General features: G+C 41.4%; 1 protein-coding gene across 1 annotated transcript in view; it reads right to left on the minus strand.

Moving 5' to 3' along the window:
* LOC137005220 (zinc finger protein 721-like) overlaps positions 1 to 21,823 on the minus strand; it is a 143,115-nt gene that overhangs the window by 29,460 nt on the left and 91,832 nt on the right. Inside the window, exons 5-7 of the mRNA XM_067366039.1 lie at positions 19,091 to 20,021; positions 17,650 to 17,726; positions 7,155 to 7,174 (exon numbers count right to left, since the gene is read on the minus strand). Of these exons, the coding sequence (XP_067222140.1) occupies positions 7,155 to 7,174; positions 17,650 to 17,726; positions 19,091 to 20,021 (1,028 nt within the window). The remainder of the gene's footprint in view (positions 1 to 7,154; positions 7,175 to 17,649; positions 17,727 to 19,090; positions 20,022 to 21,823) is intronic.

The raw sequence follows: 21,823 nt of genomic DNA on the forward strand, positions 1-21,823 counted from the left end.
GGTGGAACTGCAGACTTCCAATTCATGAGAATCAATCGTCTGGCCAATAAAGTTGCAAAGGCTACACTATCAGCCTGTAGATTAGTTACTTTGATGGTGTCTGGTACAACCCCAAACACTGCCATTAGAGGGTTAGGGTCTATTGGTAAAGAGAGAACAATTGAAAAACACCTAAACACTCTCTCCCAGAAGTCAAACAGTTTAGGGCATGACCAAAATGAGTGCAGTAGGGTGGCTGGTTCACTTGAACATCGAAGGCATGTTGGATCAAGATCAGGGAATATTTTATTAAGTTTAGTTCTGGACCAATGAGTTCTATGCACTACCTTAAACTGAATCAGAGTGTGCCTAGCATTAATTGATGATGGATGTATTCGGTCAAGAATCATGTTCCAAACATGATCCTCAAATACTAGGTCTAGTTCCTCTTCCCAGAGCTTCCTCAATGGACCGGTTGAGGGGGACTGTTTTGTGTTAATTATCATATAGATCTTAGAAATTGCCCCTTTCGTGGATTTGAAGAAGGTGGAAAAGATATATTGCAGAGAATGGGAACAGTGAGACTAGGATCTTTAAGGCCTAATGATAGTCGGAACTGAGACCAAATTCTCAATGAATGTTTAACAACTGGATTTTTAACTACAGTAGTATGTTTGGAGGGGATGGATGTACCCAAAATTGATGTTAAAGTTGCTGGGCAACAAGAGAAAGCTTCCAGTTGTACCCACTGAAATTTCTGAAAATGCCAGTCATGTTGAATCCAAAATAGCATATTTCTTATGTTAGCTGACCAGTAATATGTTTGGCAAAGCCAGGTCCCCCAAGCATTTTGGTTTCATAAGATGATTTTGACTAATCCGTTTAGACTTATTATTCCATATAAAAGACAAGATATTACGCTGCAGAGCCATAAAGGAGGATTTAGGAATAAAAATCGGAAGGCACTGAAATAAATACAAAAATTTAGGGAGAACACTCATCTTAATAGCATTCACCCTTCCTATGAGAGAAAGAGGAAGACAATTCCAGGACAGGAACAGAGATTTGACATAGTTGTGGAGAGGGCTAAATTGACTTTAAACAAATCTGAATGCTTGCGTGTGACCAGGACTCCCAGGTATTTAAAACGATTTCTAACAACTTTAAAGATTTCATACACAAACTTTCCTTTTAGAGACACATCATTCAACGGGAACAGCTCACTTTTAGAAAAATTTAACTTATATCCTGAAAAACTACTAAACGATTCTAAAATAGAGAGAGTATGTGGAATTGAGGTGAGAGGGTTAGATAGAAATAAAAGAAGATCATCCGCATAAAGGGAAACCTTTTGTACAATACCTGCACGAACTATACCACAGACCTGAGGGCTTGACCGTAGGGCAATAGCGAGAGGTTCAATAGCAATAGCAAATAAAAGTGGCGAGAGGGGACAACCCTGTCTTGTGCCCCTCTGTAAATTGAAACAATCTGATGTCACATTATTAGTGCGTACGGAGGCTTTAGGAGCAGCATATAACATTTTTATCCAAGAAATAAATGTAGGGCCAAATCCAAATTTTTCTAAAACTCTAAATAAATAAATCCATTCAACACGGTCAAATGCTTTTTCGGCGTCAAGTGAGAGCACCACCTCAGGACTGTTAGAATGTGGAGAGTACAGAATATTAAAAAGGCGCCTAATATTAATGAATATCTATCACGGATGAAACCAGTTTGATCGGGCGAAATTATTTGCCACATAGAGTTCTCCAAACGGGTAGACAGCAGTTTGGCTAAAATCTTATAATCACAATTCAAAGATGATATGGGTCTATACGAACCACATTCTAGTGGATTCTTATCCTACTTTAAAATTAAAGAAATAATTGCCTGATACATGCTTAATGGTAAAGAATGTTTCTGAAGACTCTCTGAAAATACTAAGAGCAGAATTGGGCAGAGAGAATTAGAAAAAGCCTTATAAAATTCAGCCGAAAAGCCCCGGGGCCTTGCCAGATTTTAGAGAGGCAATAGATTCCCCAATATCTTCAATTTGAATGTCCCTCTCTAGTGCTTCGCGTGACATTTCGCTAATTGTAGGAAACTCAATATCATTTAAAAAAGTTTACAATTGGAATTGGGCGGGTTTGGCATAAATAAATTATAGATCTGGCACAACAAGTTCAAATTTCATTAGACAACGCAAAGTGGAATTTACATAGACAGACGAGTGATTTCTGCTGTTTGTCGCATTTTATAAGTTAAATTGCATCGCTGACAAAATGGATGTTAACTGACCACAAAGCGAGAAGTCGCATTAATGGTAAGTAGTGTTCAATTCATTTAGTGTTTAATATAGCCTACACCGTTTAGTAGTATCTGATGAAACTACAGTATCATAGTTAATGAAGCCAAAGTGCCTCCTACAGGCCTATTATGTGTAGGCTGGCGAAATGGTGACGTGAATATTACCTTTTTTGATAATTATTAGCTTATGCGGCATTACGAAATAAGTCTCTTATGCTCATTAAGCCTGCATCTGATCAAAAACAGCAATATATATTTAATAAATATTATTGCAATTTAAAATAATGGTTTTCTATTTGAATGTACTTTAAAATATAATTTATTTCTGATGCAAAGCTGAATTTTCAGCATCATTACTCCAGTTTTCAGTGTCACATGATCCTTCAGAAATCATTCTAATATGCTGATTAATTTTCAAAGTTAGAAAGTGGAAACAGTTGTGCTGCTTAATATTTTTTATTACATGCTGTGTTCCTTCAGTCAATTAATTTAAAATCTTTTATTTAAAAACATTAAAAATAACAGCATTTATTCAAAATCGAAATCTTTTCTAACAAATTACCTTTACACCACCTACTATGTGGCATTTTTACCCTAAACTGATATTATTTTTTAAACTAATATCTAAGTAAATAAAATACAGTGTACATGCCATGGTATATTTGATGAGTATGGTACCAATTTTATTGTTTCCACCAAACATATACATATTCCTTTAGGTCTTTAGATTTCTTTAGGCCTTGTCTCAGACCCAACCTTATGTGAACTTGTCTTGGACCTCTTTGGTCTTGGTCTCGACTTGGTCTCGACTCGGACTCGACCCTCTCTGGACTTATTACTGAGTAATAAATTACATTAAAATTTTTTTTTACTGTTTTTGCTGTATTTTGGATCAAATAACTGAAGCCTTGGTAAGCAGAAGAGACTTATTTAAAAAAAAACATTTAAAAATCTTACCATTCAAAACCTTTTGACCAGTAGTGTACATAGTGAAGAGTATTTACCTCTGGATGAACTCCAGGGTTGAGGCTGCGTCCTCCTGGTATTCCACATTGAAAACATAAAATGACCCAAAGAGGGCAGCCAGGGCGGAGGTGAAGACCTGCTGGAGGGGACTGGACTCTGTGACGACCTTCCCCTCCAAGGCCAGCATCCACTTTTTGGGAAACAGAATGGAATCTCCTGAAAAACATATTTATGTATCACACTTAATTTTTCACTAGGCAATGATATTTCAGAAAAAGGTAAAACAAATATAAATAAACTGCATGCATATTTGTCTGTCATCAAGAGTAAACAAAAATGTATTATTACAATGTTTAAAGCATTCAAATTTGTTTACGGAATCTTAAGAATGAGGTTTGTTGTTGAATGTCATGCAAGCAAGAACCAATGACGTTTAAGTACAAGAAGGTTTGGTTAAGCTTGGTAAGTTTGGTTTGTTTATCCTTGCTGATCAAAGTTTAAAGAAGCATTTTTTTTTGTCAATAAAAGGCCAACTTAAATCTGATCATCATGTAAAGTGATTATATCGCTTCAAGAAACTGGTCCAAGGTACTCCTTCCTCCTCCAAATAAAAGTAGACTAAAAGTAGATTTGAATGATCATCTCTTTTTTGAATGACCTTAAAAATGACAGGCTATTTTAAGCGATTGTTGTATTTTTAATAAAAATAGAAGTTTTAATAAATTCTGCTCTCGTTTGTTGGACTGTGAGGTTTGTCCACGGATGCTGGAAGGCTTCCGCACCGTCACAAACGTGACTCAAAATTTATTTAAACATGCATAATTGATTTTAAAATTTATATAATTCGGTTATAAACACTGCAAAGAAAACGTCATAAGAACAGTTAAATGTCATATAACAAGAAACATGCCAGGTCCCCACGAAGGGTAGGGTCAGTTTGTGGGACAGGTTGAAGCTGTAATTAGAAAGCAGTTCCATTAGTGTGCAAATAGAAAATCTACACATTAGCTATATGATGACAAAAATAAATGCAAATAAAGAAAAAAAGAAAGAAAAAAAAACGTACCTTATGAAAGCCTCTGTTGTTTCCGTTTGAACACCGCAAAGGTCCTAACTGGCAAGTCCCTCTCTTGGCACAATTCCAGGTAGGCCTCGTATGCGTCGGCATGTGTTAGGGTAGGGTTTCCCTCAACCAAAGCGGATTCCTCTGAAGTCCATCATCCGAAGTTCGCGGGCACTGTTCTTGTGAACACTCGTTCGATGACCTGTTCCGCTGGAACATCTGGTTCCTGCTGGAGCACTTCTGATTGGTCCTGTGACGGGGAGCGCGGTCAAGGCGCTGGAGTAGTCGATGGTTTATTCTTTTTTTCTGTCACAATGTGGGCCATCTTGTATTTTATGGAGTCATGCAGCCTGTGTACCTGGGGTGTATGCAGCAGGATAAGTGGTGAGAGGATGTGCATCCACTGGAACTGGACATGAGTGACTGGCAGTTCCGAGATGAGGGATGACAGTTGGTTGAAGGAGACAAAATCTCCATTGTGTATCATTCCGATGCAGCTCACAAAAGTTAATGTTGTGAGCAGTCGGTCTTTCTGCAGGCCTTTGGGAAGGCGCTGAATGGTCTGCTCCATCCATGGCATACCTTGTTCCTTGTATTTTACAAGTTTGGAGGAGTAAGACAGGCCTCTTTTTTCTATGGCTGAACAGACGTCACCAGTGCATGCAGCTGCAGAAGCCTTGGCAGACAGTGTTTCGGTTCACCTGTATGTAGTCGATGTAGTCGATTTTATTCCATTTTGCCTTTGGGTGCCTCTTTTCATCCCAATAGACAATGGAAGGGAAGAATTTAAACCCTGCAAGGCCAAGTTGTAGGCAGGTCTGTACGTCGTGGCCTGCACCTTGTGCCAGTTCAATTGCCCTCCCAAATGTGTGTGGGTAGCAAAAACCCTTGCGTTCAGTCAGGTCCTTACAGAGGTCGGAGGTCGTCCGGCAGCCGACCAACTTGCACAGTAAAGGGATGGACGATTGCTTGAGGGTCTCAATGGAAATTCTGTCGTTTCTTTCGTGCAGGTCGCAAAGAAGCACCTTCACGAGAGCCTCTCCAAGAATTGCAGGGCCAGCATCCAGTGTGTCGGTTAATGGGAATACCCTATGGATTCTCATCCGCTGCAGTGGGTCGGCAATCCACTTTTTGAAAGGGTCGATATTGTCCCCACCACTTTTTGAAACATCTCGCGGCATCTCACGGATATCTAATACTAAATAAACACCTCTAGTTGATTATCAATTTGTGTTAATAATTGGCGATCTGCCGCTGGGATTTGATGTTTTAAAATTATGTTGAGTGCTCGTTACCGCTGTTATCAGAGGCGCAACAGTTTTCTCGGCGCTCGTGCACACTGCGCAGTCTTCACAAGGACAAGCGCTTTAATCTATCGCTGTTGCGGAGACTCTCTATTTCGTTCCTTTGAAATCACAAAACTCAATACACATAAACGTGTCCCTGCTCTTGATATACAATCATTGACGAACATCTTTGGTTTTAATGACTAAAAAACATGGTTGGATTAGAACCCAGAACCTCTTGCATGTTAAACGAAAATGCTGCCCCTAGTCCATCAGGACATTTGTTTATCACAAGCGGATCCACGTATTTATTAACTAATGTACATACTCAAGACTAACGACATATATTATTATAGCAGATGTAAGAAAGAAACTATCATATTAATTTTAATATATTATTTTAATAATACAATTACAATACACCCCCCCCCCCTACACACACACACACACATTCCTATCCCAACCACTTTTTAAAACAAAGTTACACCACTGTGGCCAGGTGTTGTTGAACCCACCTCTACATTTACACTCATCAAGCAGAGTGTAAAATGTGTTTTTTTGAGGTAGTCTGCCACTGGATGGATTACTTGTCTTAGGCCCAACTTATGTGCGTTGTCTTTAAACGGCATCAGCATTGGTCTATTCTCCAGCAGATGGTAAATGGCCTGTGGATTGTAAAAATCTCTGGCTTCTAGAGTGCGTGGGATTTTTCCTTTAAGCAGGTACACAGCCTCCATCCTAGCTTGGGTCCGACACACAGTCTTTCTGGCCAAGTCTTGCATATGATCTATGTATGACTTTGCTCTGAAGGAGCATACTGGTGTGTTTTGAGATGTGTAGGCCACAGGTGGCGATAACCCTGCTGACCGGATGTTTAAATGTGTCAAAGTGCACATTTGTGGCAAATTTTGTCTGAACAAAGGTGATGTTGGGGTAATTAATAGGGCCATTGAAGATGTGCAGCAGTTCACGGTCCAGGGTCATTGGGTATTGGTCTAGATTTGTCTGAAAATTAGCGGCCTCCGGCATGGCTGCAGTGGTGAATATATTTCCTCTGTGGCCCACAACTTCTTGAAGTCCATTCCGTGGCCACATAAAGTCCACCCGTGGGTCCTTGGCAGAGATGGTGAAAGCAGTGTGGCATTTTATAGCTTTATAAATAATCTTCCTGATCAGTTTCATCGCCTTAGCTTACCAGACAGCTTAGAAGACCTCGATGTTGCAACAGAAACTATTGCCTCTGTGTTTTCCAGCACATTAGACTCAGTTGCTCCTTTGCGTTTAAAAAAGATTAAGGAAATTAATCCAATGCCATGGTACAATGAGCACACTCGGGCCCTAAAAACAGCAGCTAGAAAAATGGAGCGCAGCTGGAAGAAAACAAAACTAGAAATATTTTGCATTTCGTGGAGAGAGAGAACGATTGAGTACAGAAAGTCCTTAAAAACTGCTAGATCTGCCTATTTTTCCAAACTCTTAGAAGAGAATAAACACAACCCTAGGTATTTATTTGATACAGTGGCTAAATTAACAAGAAATAAAGCTTCAACTTCTGATGTTTCCAAAGAGCACAGCAGTAATGATTTTATGAATTTCTTTACTTGCAAGATTGATAATATTAGAGAAAAAATTATAACCATGCAACCGACTACTACAGTATAGTGTCAGACAGTGCATTGTAGTGTCCCTGAGGAAAAATTCAATTCATTTACTGCTTTAGGAGAGGAAGAATTGTCTAAACTTATTAAATCATCAAAATCAACAACATGTATGTTAGACCCTATACCGACTAAGCTATTGAAAGAGATGCTTTCAGAGGTCATAGATCCTCTTCTTAATATTGTTAATTCATCTTTATCACTAGGATATGTACAAAAAACTTTTAGGCTGGCTATTATTAAACCTCTTATTTAAAAAAAACACAACTTGATCCTAGAGAATTAGTCAATTACAGGCCAATTTCAAATCTCACTTTTCTGTCAAAAATACTAGAAAAGGCAGTTTCATCACAACTATGTTCCTTTTTAGAAAGAAATAGTATCTGTGAGGATTTCCAGTCATGATTTAGACCATACCATAGTACTGAGACTGCTCTCATTAGAGTTACTAATGATTTGCTCTTATCATCAGATCGTGGTTGTATCTCTCTATTAGTGTTACTGGATCTTAGTGCTGCATTTGACACTATTGATCACAATATTCTTTTAAATAGACTCAAATTATGTTGGCATTAGTGGAATTGCATTGGCATGGTTCAAATCTTACTTATCTGACCGTTATCATTTTGTAGTAGTAAACGAAGAGTGGTCATATCAGTCACAAGTTCAATATGGAGTATCACAAGGCTCAGTACTAGGACCGTTGCTTTTCACTCTGTACATGCTACCCTTGGGAGATATCATTAGGAAGCATGGCGTTAGTTTACATTGTTACACTGATGATACTCAGCTCTATATTTCTTCGCACCCAGACAAAACTTACCAATATGTATAGCTGATATAAAATGCTCTGTTAAGTCTTCGTCGTCAGCTAGGAACCTGGGTGTGCTCTTTGATACCAATCTTTCATTTGAAGGCCATGTTACTAGCATCTGTAAAACCGCATTCTTCCATCTTATAAATATATCTAAACTACGACATATGCTCTCAATGAAAAATGCAGAACAGTTAGTTCATGCGTTCATGACCTCAAGGCTAGATTACTGTAACGCTCTACTGGGTGGTTGTTCCTCCTGCTTGATAAATAAAATACAGCTCGTACTAAATAAAGCAGCTAGAGTCCTTACTAGAACTAGGACGTATGGCCATATTAGCCCAGTTCTGTCATCACTGCATTGGCTTCTTGTTAAACATCATATAGATTTTAAAATCTTGTTAATTACTTACAAAGCACTAAATGGTTTAGCTCCCCAGTACCTAAGTGAGCTCTTAATGCATTATAGTCCTTCACGTTTATTGCAATCTCAAAATTCAGGCCAGCTGATAATACCTATAATATCAAAATCAACCGCAGGCGGTAGATCCTTCTCCTATTTGGCACCTAAACTCTGGAACAATCTTCCTAGCATTGTTCGGGAAGCAGACACACTCTGTCAGTTTAAATCAGGGACTAAAAACACATCTCTTTAACCTGGCATACACATAACACATTATCAATTTATATTTTCAAATCCGTTAAAGGATTATTAGGCTGCATAAATTAGGTTAGCCGGAACCGGGAACACTTCCTATAACACCAGATGTACTCGTTACATCAGAAGAAGAATGGCATCTAAGCTAACATTAGTCTTCCTGTTTATCCCAAGGTTTACCATAGTCAACCGGATCCGGGCCGTACCCAGCTGAGACCAAGGACCTGCTCCTTGACACGATCACAACACAGCCCTGAAGTATCAGCAGAGATCGAGTCAACTAGATAATCCATTGTGAAGGCCTCATCGACACGACAGCCAGTGCCACAGTTCCTCACAAACCGTCCATACCGGCGTGATGAATACGATCCTCAACTGGATGGAACTGAAATAAATACTTTGATTGCTGCGATCCTATCAGACTTATGATAGTTACCTGATTCGTAACAAAGCACTGTTCGCCAGAGGAGAACTGGCCCCCCGACTAAGCCTGGTTTCTCCCAAGGCTATTTTCTCCATTTTAACACCTATTTGCCACCTGATGTCACCTGATGGAGTTTGAGTTCCTTGCCGCTGTCGCCTTTGGCTTGCTTAGTTGGGGACAATTGACATTTGACTTGACATTCGATATTCTACAGTATTCTTGACATTTATTCAACAGTGCTTTTGATCTGCCTGCATTGACACTATTCTTTAAGAGCTGTTGTGCAGCCAAAATTATATACCAGTTATCACTGTAAAGCTGCTTTGACACAATCTGCATTGTAAAAAGCACTATATAAATAAAGGTGACTTGACTTGACTTGGAACAATCTTCCTAGCATTGTTCGGGAATTTTCAGATCCAATAAAGGACTATTAGACTGCATAGATTAGGTCAGCCGGAACCGGGAACACTTCCTATAACGCCATATGTACTCGTAACATCAGAAGAAGAATGGCATCTACGCTAACATTAGTCTTATCCCGAAGTTTACTATAGTCAACCGGATCCGGGCCGTTTTCAGGTGAGGTCGAGGACCAGCGCCCTGAAACAACCACAACGCAGTCCTGAAGTATCAGCAGAGATCGAGTCAACTAGATCATCCATTGTGAAGGCCTCATTGACACGACAGCCAGTACCACAGTTCCTTAACAAACTGTCCATACCGATGTGATGAATACGATCCTCAACCGGATGGAACTGGATTAAATACTTTAAATATTGCGATCCTATCAAACTTATAGTTACCTGAATTGTAACAAATCACTGTTCGCCAGAGGAGAACTGGCCCCCCGACTAAGCCTGGTTTCTCCCAAGGTTTTTTTCTCAATTTTATCACCTGTTTGTCACCTGATGTCACCTGTTGGAGTTTGAGTTCCTTGCCGTTGTCGCCTTTGGCTTGTTTAGTTGGGAACACTTGACATTTGATATTCTGGCCACTCCAGTTATCTCTGTATGCATATTTTAGGCAACAATAAAATTAACATATTAACCCTTTGAGCGGTACGGTCCCACATATGGGATTTCGAACGTTCAGCGACGTCACATAACTGCCAGATTCAAACTGCGCTTTCGCGCTTTGGCTGTGAGACGGACACGCGCAGCTCTTGTCATATATCACAACTATGCAATGTTTTCAGCCACATAACTATTCTTTTAAGGTTTCAGACATTTAAATACACATAAGCACCATTAAAACAATATATTTAGAGTTTATAAAATACAAACTGATGTCAGACATCAGTGGAAGGAGCAATATTAACAATCCATTCGTTTACAATTTGCCGACATTTATTCATATCAGATACACATAATGGGCCCAAGTAACTACAAAGTTTACTCTATTATTCTTACAGTTCACCAGCCACATACTTGCATATATTTTGGGAGAAAATGATGAATTCACCTGCTGTAAATCCGACTGACAGGACTCTGCGAACTGCGGGGCAAACTAAGATGGCGGCGCCCCTCTCGCATTATAGATCAAGATAAAGATCATTTATAAAGGCTTTTAAACGACAAAACACACTCACTTACACATATTTGAGGATCGGAATATCAGATAGTTGATAACATGGTAAGCAAGTTTGTGAATATTTTAAATAAACAAGGAAAAACAAAATAATAGCGATCCACCTGTCATACAGTGTTATTGTGGCTGCGCTCAGCGCTCGTGATACGCATGACGCGTCGCTATGGAAACATTAAAGGCAAACGTTCTAAAATAACGGTCGCCTTAAAAAAACTCACTCTGGGGGGACAGTTAGAATATGTTAAACTCACACTCGAAAGGGTTAATACCCATGCATGTGGTTCAGGCAACGCAGTCAATGATTATCTTCACTACAAGTATATTTACAACCAAACAAACGTCTCAGGTTATGACTATAACCGTGGTTCCCTGAGAGAGGGAACTAGACACTGCGTCCCGAAGGGGGCGCTATGGGAACGCCCTCAGCGTGAATGCGTCTGATGCACGTGTGTCAACTAGTCCAATGGCGAGAGTGAACGTCACCGGCGGGTGACGTCACGACCAGGAAAGTATAAATACACATCCGGAAAGACCGGCTTCAGCTTAAACTGCCGAAGCAAATCGATCACAGGGATGCAGGGAGTATGGCAACGCGACGCAGTGTCTCGTTCCCTCTCTCAGGGAACCATGGTTATAGTCATAACCTGAGACGTTCCCTTTCGAGGGAACTCGCACTGCGTCCCGAAGGGGGCGCTATGGGAACGATATCCCAAAACGCCATAATTCCAAAATGCCTGTCCATGTGAAACTGTGGCACACTAAGACAAGAGCACCGAAGAGCCTGGAGCTGCATCCAGGTTGAGATACATATCTCATAACGTGAGTGGCGAGGGTCAGTCCGCCACATCACAGACTTCCTTGAGGAAAACCCCCAACATCAAGGCCTTGGAGGCCGCCATACTCCAAGTAGAGCGAGCTCTTGCAGACAGTGGATACTGCTGGCCAGAGACCTCATACACAAGTGATATATTCTCAACTATCCACTTGCTAACCATTTGTATGGATGCAGAGAGACCCCTAATTGCGCGGTCCAAAACAAACAGTTGATCTGAGGTCCTCCAAAGGGCAGCTCTGTGGATATCAGGTGTCCAGTGCTCACACTGGACACACAAGATTCCACTTTTCCTGGTCTGGATCTGAGAACAGAGGACAGAAAGCTTGCAGCACTATAGGCCGTGTCATATTGGTCAGAACCTTAGGTATATAACCCGGTAGGGTAAAGGAACACTTTGACCATCCCTGGTGCACACTCAAGGCACGTAGGGGATAAAGATATGGCCTGAAGGTCTCCTACTCTTTTAGGGAAGAAATGGCAAGGAGGAAAACAGTATAAACTTCAGAAATATTTCTGAGACAGAATCAAGCGGCTCAAAAGGAGCTGCAGATAGCCTTCCAACACAAAGGCCAACTCCCAAGCAGGAACCCTAGTGCATGTTGCAGGCCTCAACATCAGAGTGCCACGAAGGAAACGATACCTCAAAGGGTTATACCCCACAATTGTACCATCCACAGGGACATGGTACGCAGAGGATAGTTTCCTTGTGGCTGGAGTTCTGGGGTAAAGTATGGTCACCACAACCTCGGTTGAGAGACCAGATACTATGAGTTAGGCCCCCTCAGGGGCCAAACCCACAGATTGAATACTTCTGGGCAGGGTGAAAGATCAAGCCTGTCACCTGAAATAGGTCTCTCCTGATCAGAATCTCCAAGGGAGAGCTGTCGAGGAGAGACACGAGGTCCAAGAACCATACCCGACTTGGCCAGTAAGGCGCTACTAGCAGTAGACTTATCCCTTCCCGGCGAATTTGTCCAGAACTCCTGGGAGCAGAACAATTGGGGGAAAACGTACAGACGTAGCCTCGGCCATGTCTGTACCATGGCATCCAGTCCAAGAGGAACTGGCTGCGTAAGGGATAACCACAGTGGACAGTGCGTCGTATCCTGAGACGCGAAAGATCCACCTCCATGTGGCTATAAAATCTCCCATATGAGCTTCACCACTTAAGGGTGAAGTCTCCATTCCCCTGGCCTCAGCCCCTGTCTCGACAGGATGTCTGCTCCTGTATTCTGGGTCCCTGAAATAAGACTGTTCTCGAGGAGAGCATCTTCACCAGGGACCACAGGAGGATCTGGTGTGCCAGATAGTGGGAGCAAACGCAAACCCCCCTGTTGATTTATAAAAAAGACCATCAATGTATTATCCGTCCAGATAGCTTGATGACCTCTCAGGTCTGGGAGGAGAACTTCAACGCATTGAAGACCGCCATCATCTCCAGGCAATTATGTGCCACGAATGATGACTCCTCAACAGCCCTTGAGCTGAGTGGCCTTCCACTGCCACTCCCCAGCCTGTGAGAGAAACATCTATCATGTGAGTGACTCAATGATATTAAGCTCCTAACACAGGTCCCTGGGACAGGAACCAACTTTTCTTCCATATAACCAAGGCGGAAACACCGCCGCGTGATCATGATCATACGAAGTGGGATCCCCCTCAGGGAAAACCCTTGGTCCTGAACCACCACTGTAAGGGTCTCATGAACAGCAGGTATCACCGTTGGACGCAGCTGCCATCAGACCCAACAGTTTTAGAAAACTGTTTTACAGTGAGTGACTGGCCTAGTTATATCTCCTGTGTGACTGAAAAGATTGCAGCAATACGAGTGGGCGACAGAACGACCCGCAGCGTCACTGAATCCATACCATGCCCAGGAAGGTGGTTCTCTGTAATGGAGAAAGCACACTCTTCTTGGCATTCAGCCACAACCCCAATTTTTATGAGCAAGAACAACATCTCAATGTTGAACTAAGCATCTGTTCCGACTGTGCTAATATTAGCCAGTCATCTAATCAGTTCAGAATACGTATGCCCTGCAGCCTGAACAAGGCCAGAGCTGCATCTACGCATTTCATGGACATGTGGGGTGATGGAGCTAGACCAAATGGAAGAACCTAATATTGGTATACTTTGCCCCTGAAAGCAAACCTGAGGAACTTCCTATGCTGTGGAAGGATGGAGACATGGAAGTATGCATCCTTTAGACCTATCATGACAAACCAGTCCTCAGATCTGGTTTAGCGTCAGTATTTTGAACCCAAGTCTTTTGACTGAATGATTCAAATGATTCAGATCTAACATAGGACACAACCCTCCATCCTTCTTTGGAACAAAATAGTAGCGGCCGTAAAAACCCAACTCTCTACTGGGAGGAGGAATCCGTTTTGTAGCTCCTTTCGCAAAAGAGTTTACCTTCTGTTCCATTACCAGAGCCTGCCCATTGAGATAAATTCGGCAGAAGCCTCAACTCTGCCAGAAAATCCACAAAAGGGAACCAGCCTCTCAAGGCTGGTCTCTGGTATACCTAGAGCAGCCACTTTGGTGACCTGAAATACACTGGCAGGAAGCAACCCATTTGACTGCTTTTCGACCCTCCTCAGAGGGTGCGAACCTGATGCAGCGTTGTGTGAGCGCTGAATCATAGCTTGCTGGAAACCGCTTCGCCCTGAAGCACCGAGGGTGCCAGGGTTGGCAGAACGGCCCCCTAAGGACAATGAAGTGGAGCGGGCACCATATACTGAGGTGTACACCGCTCTATCCCGTATATGGGGCTGCCATTAGATTTCATTCAGAGGGTGCAAGCCTGATGCAACGTTGTGTGAGCGCTGAATCAAAGCTTGCTGGAAACCGCTGCGTCCCAAAGCACCGAGAGTGATGGGGTTGGCAGATCGGTCCCCTGAGGGCAACGAAGTGGCACGGGCACCGTATACTGAGGTGTACACCGCTCCACCCCGCAGGGGGGCTGCCCTAAGAAGCCTAACACCACTGGCGTCAGGATCTACATGAAAGGCTGAACTAATACATGAATCTAACTACTTAAAGTCAGATAAATATGTATTATTTCAATTTCTCAAAATTAAATTACAGCCAACTGTCCATTTAATTCCACAAAATTAAATGCAGCAAATGATCTATCAGACAAGTTAATACGGTCTGAAAGAAATGCTATATATATATATATATATAAGGCATATAGCCATACACACATCAAATTTCATTTAATCTCTCAAAATTAAATGCAGTCACATATCAACCAGACAGGTAAAAACGGTCTGAATGAAAGGCTAAATAAAGAGTTATTAGTGCAGATATATAGCTTTTAAAAACCAGGCAATATCCCATTTAATTCCTCAAATTAAATGCATCAATGAACCACCAGACAAGTGTACACGGTCTGAATGATTAGTTGAATATTTATAACTGCCGTCTGCACACCCTAATCTACGCGTCGCCTCGGCAAACACGAGATTAGAGCCACATAGAATCTTTACTGCAGTTTGCAGACTCGAAATCTACGCGTCGCCTCGGCAGACGCAAGATCCGTGTCACTAGATTCTTTATTGCAGTTTGCAGACTCGAAATCTACGCGTCGCCTCGGCAGACGCAAGATCCGTGCCACTAGATTCTTTATTGCAGTTTGCAGACTCGAAATCTACCCGTCGCCTCGGCAGGCGCGAGATCAGAGCCACTAGAATCTTTATTGCAGTTTGCAGACTCGAAATCTAAGCGTCGCCTCGGCAGATGCGAGATCAGAGCCACTAGAATCTTTATTGCAGTTTGCAGACTCGAAATCTAAGAGTCGCCTCGGCAGACGCGAGATCAGAGCCACTTCTTTATTTATTGCTTAAGACTATTCCCTCAAGAAAAAAAGCCAAGAGGAGCAGAGATAAAAATCTCGATAGTGCATCACATCGGGAAATTTATGAATGAACACTGTCAGATCCACAAGAACTGACGTGCATGCTCTGCTCTCAAACAACAACACGTGAATCGCGTGTATCCCCACTCGTATAGTAGCGAAGGCAGGGGAGCACACATGACTCAAGATGCTATTTGCTCACCAATAAGCTTCTGTCTAGAATATATATAATGCTTGAGGACAAACAACAATAAATAGACAGAGACAGTTTAACACAGAGCGCTTTGCTGAGGCACAAAAGCTGAAGCTGGTCTTTCTGGATGTGTATTTATACTTTCCTGGTCGTGACATCACCCGCCGGTGACGTTCACTCTTGCCATTGGACTAGTTGACACACGTGCATCAGACGCATTCACGCTGAGGGCATTCCCATAGCGCCCCCTTCGGGACGCAGTGTGAGTTCCCTCGAAAGGGAACTATAAAACACCAGAATGGTATAAACCAGAACTATAAAACTTCCTCTTTTCATTTACATTTAAAAAAATATTAAACATATGTGGTTCAGACAATATGTGCATATAGTTTGCAATCATAAAACACAACTTTGTCTCATTTTGTTAAATGTCAGTTTTAATGATCAATAACAGCCATTATAAAAATATAAGCAAAAGGTACATTTACATTTACAGGTATAAGAAGCTACAATAAAAATTAAGGCAAACAGTTCAGTCAAACGTTCAAAGTCAGCACTCTAATAGACTACAACAGTAAAGTTAAATAGCCTAAATATATAAACTTATGAAACATTACTTCATCAGCCAAAACTATTTTCCAGGGAACAAATTATAGATTAATGAGACCAAAGATTACCTGTTACATATACAAAAGATGAATTATCTCATGTTTAACCACTACAGAGTCAGCGGCAAACATCAGAAGGACTAGTCGAGGTAAGACTGCTCTCGGCGGGGTACATGAGCGCTGAACGCCGAGTGATCGTCTGGATCCCACAACTCCGACAACATCAGATCAAATTTTCAAATAGGCACTTTCTTTATCAATAAACCACAGATTTGATCTTGGTGCTGTTGCTCTGTGGCTGCTGTTGAATTATCCAGGTTGTGGATGAGGAGCGACCCCTGATGTGATTGTGAAGCACTTGCAGTGTACAGTAGTACATAGTAAATTGCTATATAACTGCCTCATTCATTCATTAGTTATCCATTTTTTAATATGCGTTCTTGTCTGTTCTTGTGAAATGTCATCAGACACCGAGTACTGATCCAATTCAAAGTTCACATCTAGCCAAGTACAGTTCTAATCCCCGGATGTGTTCTTTACCGCCTTTTATCGAGGATGCAACGTGAGGGGACTTGAGACATCCCAGACTGCCTCTCGCATCAACCAGCAATGATTTCTTCATTCCTTCTATGCTTGATCACTTGTTGGAGACTGTGCCAATGATTGTGCCCTTCAAGGATAATCAGGATGGTTTGGGGTTGCACAATGTTGTACATACGGTTGCCTCACATCTCAGTCAGAGTCTCGGGATGTTTTTGCAGCTTAGAAAGGCATGGGAGGATTCTTCAGCAGCTGGAAAGCATTTCAGTTGGAGCTGTCTCTGGAGGAACTATTTTTTGGCCGGGTCGTTGGCAAGTATTCCAGGCAGTTTGCGGCAGCACTGGGTGTCTGTCCATCGAGTCTCAATAGCCTGACCCAAATGAAGGGATTTAGGGCTCGGACAAGTGGGCAGTGCCAGTGTGGGTGAGTCCCCACCGCCTCTGGAGATCTGGCTTCGTGATGACGTGCAGAAGTCCAGGGTCGAGAGCATCTTTGATCTGTCTGACTGTATGGATACAGGTCATGTGGTGGTCGGTGAACATCTGTTAAGAATCCTTATGTCCGACCTTTACGGACGCAATGACCGTTTGTCGACTCAATCCCTGCAAGGACCCGAGCGTCCTATTGGCAACTTGGTAGGATGTCAGACTGTCAGGGAATTCAGTCGTGAGGTGTGCCAACGGAAGGGATTTGGATACCCTCATACTTATGGCAGGGCTCTGGATATCGTCACATCTTACAAGTGTGGATCCTGTCCCATGTTTGGAGTCAGCATTTTCAAAGCTGAAATACTTCCCAAGTATCCATTACTGGGATGAATAAAGCCAAATGGAACTTCAAAGATTACGTGGAGCTCCACAAACCAACTGAACTTCCTTCGGCTGCATCGCGTGCTGCCAGCTACTGCGGGGACATTTGTGCTCGTATGGAGGAGCTGGATCTGGCATTTTCACGGAACATCAGAAAATATAAAGACAATGGCATGCCTTGGCTGGAGAGGTGCATACAGTGCCTCCCCAGAGGCATGCCAAAGGATCGCGTGTTGACAGCTCTGGTGTTCCTTAGTGCCGTGGGGATGATCATGAATGGTGACTATGTGTCTTTTAAGAGGCTGGCCGAGCTTGAGCACAATCTTCCCGTGACCTAGAGTCACCTTAAAGGGTTAGGCATTTTGTCCAACTTGTTGCTACTGCAGTCTCCTTTTGTGTGGCGTTTTCATGAGTCAGTTCCATACAAGCTTGTTGTTTCTGCTCACCCCCCAGTCCCACGAGCACAGCGACGGCCACGTGCTATCTCACAAGGTTCAACAGGTGAACCGCTTGAAGCAGAGGCTGAAGAACCCGAAGAACAGCTGGTACAGAGGATGGAAACTGCAACTGTTCCTGCTAGTACGCATAGTCAGTGGAGCAATTTGGAGGTGTCGTATGTGAACCTCACTGATAATCTTGCACATTCACGTGCATACGCAATCTATCTGAAGCGGTGCAGAGAAAATTCCATGCCTGTGCGCATGTTGGAAGCCTTTAAAAGAAAGCGCCGTCGGCTGTTGGTAGAAGTTTGAGTCAGAAAAGTCTAAATTTTTTTTTTTCACAGGGACATTGGTAGGGTAATTTTCCCAAAGTGAGCAGTCAGCTCCAGTCCACTACAATTTGGAGTTGTTAAGGCCCGGGTATATGTCATTTCCCACGTTCTGCTCCATCTCGCCATCAAGCCCCGGTTATACATCACTTTCACGTCACCTGGACGTGTCTCACGTGCAGTCCTGTCCCTGCATCTTTCATACTAAACCACAGATGCACGTGGATCACCGAGTTCGACACATGCGCAATAAAAAAATTTCTATACTATTACCAGACATCATGTCATCAATGGGACATTTGCTGCCTGAACACTGTTTATCCCTTCACAGTGGCGTATAGCGGATTATTGTTATTATTATTCTACTTTTATTATTAAATATCGCAATTCATTGAACCGACGCACTGCAAGCATAATAAAAGATTAGTTAGATGGTATTCTCCTCATTTTAAAAAACAACTTGTTTAACCTTATAACATTCTTATCAGCCCCGCTAACGGACCACTGGGTCGTTAAAGGGTTAAACTTGTTTGCTTAAAATTTTTGTGAATAATTTGCTGATGCAGGTACAAAAATATGTTTAGTAACTGCAAAAAAATATAAATAAATAAAACTTGTCGCCCATGGTGCCAACTATAGCTGGAGAGGAGAGATTTGGCTGTGGCTAACTTACACAAAATAGATTTTTTTGTTCAGCACATAAAAATGAACTACTTCATTTCAGACTGTGGTGAAGTGGTTTCTCCACTGCATGGATCTTCATGTGTATCTTCAGGTGACTTTTAATAGTGAAACTCTTTCCACACTGATCACACGTGTGCAGCTTCTCTCTGCTGTGGATCTTCTCATGTGTTTTCAGATATGATGAATCACTGAATCTCATGCCACACTGTGAACACTTGAAAGGTTTTTCTCCAGTGTGGATCCTCTTGTGTGTTTTCAGATTTACTGACTGAGTGAATCTCTTGTCACACTGTGAACACTTGTAAGGTTTTTCTCCAGTGTGGATCCTCTCATGTGCTTTCAGATTTACTGACTGAGTGAATCTCTTGTCACAGTGTGAACACTTGTAAGGTTTTTCTCCAGTGTGAATTCTCTGGTGCCGTTTTAATTGGTTTACTGTAGTAAAAGTCTTCTCACACTCAAAGCACACATACACTCTCACACCAGTATGAATTTTCTCATGTTCTTGTAAACTACACAGCAGTGAAAAACTCTTTCCACACACAGAACATGAATGTGGCTTCTCCTTTGTATGAACTGTCAGGTGTGACTTCAGGTCTGATGATCTAATAAATGATTTGTCACACTGATCACATGTGTGTGGCTTCTCTCCAGTGTGAACTCTCATGTGATCCTTAAGATGTCCTTTCTGTTTGAAGCTCTTTCCACACTGATCACATGTGAACGGCTTCTCTCCAGTGTGGATCCTCATGTGTGCTTTAAGGGTTGATGATTGACTGAAACTCTTCCCACATTGATCACATGTGAACGGCTTCTCTCCTGTATGAACTCTCATGTGAACCTCAAGATATTGTTTGGATGAGAAACTCTTTCCACACTGATCACTTGTGAACGGCTTCTCTCCAGTGTGAACTCTCATGTGTTCCTTAAGATGATGTCTGGTTGACAAACTCTTTGCACACTGAATGCAGGTTGAAAAATATCTTTTTAGTCTTTGAGCGACTCAAAGGTTTTTCTCCAGGTTTGTCATGATGTTTCTGCTCTACTTCACTCAGTTCTTCACTCTCCTCCTTCACTTCCATCATCAGGTCTGAAATGAAAGAGAAAAAGGTAATTTCACTTTCAGTAAATCAAAATAAAGAGAGAAATATGAAGTTAAAGGTCATAAAATTGAGACTTGTTGTGATAGACAACTGCTACAAAACATTACGATCATTTTGATGCATTTGCATAAATTAGTTGCATATGTCCCTGAAACTTTAACATTAATCTTCCAATCGTAAAGGACCAGCTGTCTTTCCAGCGACAGAATCCAGTGGTCTGGGTGAAGGTATAATGTGTGTACGTCTTTTCAGCGCTCCTGTGAAGTTCACTGAATTTTAGAATTTAGTGTCAATTTTACTTTAGCTGCTCGTTTAATCTGACTCCAATATCAAATGTTTTTACATCAAGATTTACTGAATTAAGACAATCAGCACTGAATGGACGTCTTCTGGCTACAGAATTTCCCAAACAGCTGCTCTGCCACCTTCCCTTAAATAATTCTTAATAATTTATAAATAATATTAAGAAAATAAAGAAAACATTGCTCTGAAATATTTTCAATCAATGACAAAATGATCTAATGTGATATTAACAGCCATATTTTGACATTTGATATTTAATTTATTTTCCTAAAACTGTGTAATTATTAAGGGCCGTTCACAGTAGACTTTTCCTTCCACTGACTTCCTTTCATACACATGTGAATGTGGGACACCAGAAACACAAGATCAAGTGAAGTTTGCAGTAAAGTGCAATATTTTTAAATTTTGTAGTGATTATTATTTGTTATTTATGTTTCTAAAAATATATCACGTAATATCTTGATGGTAACCGTGTCTGTAGAAAGTTCACATGCTCAAAGTCTAGACTGACTGCATCTTTAAATGTGTTATTATCAGTGTCCTACATGATTCACTCAACCCTGTTACTTCTGACATGATTTTCCTCCTTTCAAACCAGAGGATTTCTTAAAACTGTGACGCCCAGGAAGTGACATCATCTGGGCTCTTTCTACAGCATGATGGGAGGACAAGAAAATAATCTCAATCTATTGTCTCAATTTTTACACAAATGAATGACTGCATTCATCAACCCTGTTACCAAAGTTACTGTAAGAAGAGATTTTGCTCAAGTTTCACTCACAACCCTGTCAGCCATTCTGGAAAGTTCATTTACTTCATACATTTTGGTGTTTAAAGTTTATTCCTAAAAAATAACAATGTTGAAAACTATATTGAAAATGCCTAAATTCTGGTAACACTCCTGGAAATAGTGAACCAGATATGAAATAAATGTAATATATGTAAATATTTAGTTTGATCTGATGTTGACAATCAGTATGAAAGTTTCTCAAACTTCCCTTTACTGAGCTAGAAAAGAACATTATGTATAATTTCATAGTTTAACTGCATATCTAAATATGCAGAAGTGTTTGAATCTTTCTAACATGAATGTTGTTGTTAAAAGTTCAGTATGTATTTGATAGTTTATCTAAATGTGCAAGAACATGAATGTTGTTCAGCATCATGAATGAATGAAGAATAAACACCAACCTCTTTGTTCTTCAGTATCTTCAGTGTGTTTCATTCTACAGCAGTGGTTCTCAAACTTATATATGACGTCACCAATGCAAACCAATCAGATTTAATGTTATGGTATTAGCAGATAATACTATTATTATACTAAGATGTTGCACACAATAAATAACAAATAAAAACGAACTTACTGACA

This window comes from Chanodichthys erythropterus, chromosome 3 (assembly GCF_024489055.1).
Source record: "Chanodichthys erythropterus isolate Z2021 chromosome 3, ASM2448905v1, whole genome shotgun sequence".
NCBI classification, from domain to species: domain Eukaryota; kingdom Metazoa; phylum Chordata; class Actinopteri; order Cypriniformes; family Xenocyprididae; genus Chanodichthys; species Chanodichthys erythropterus.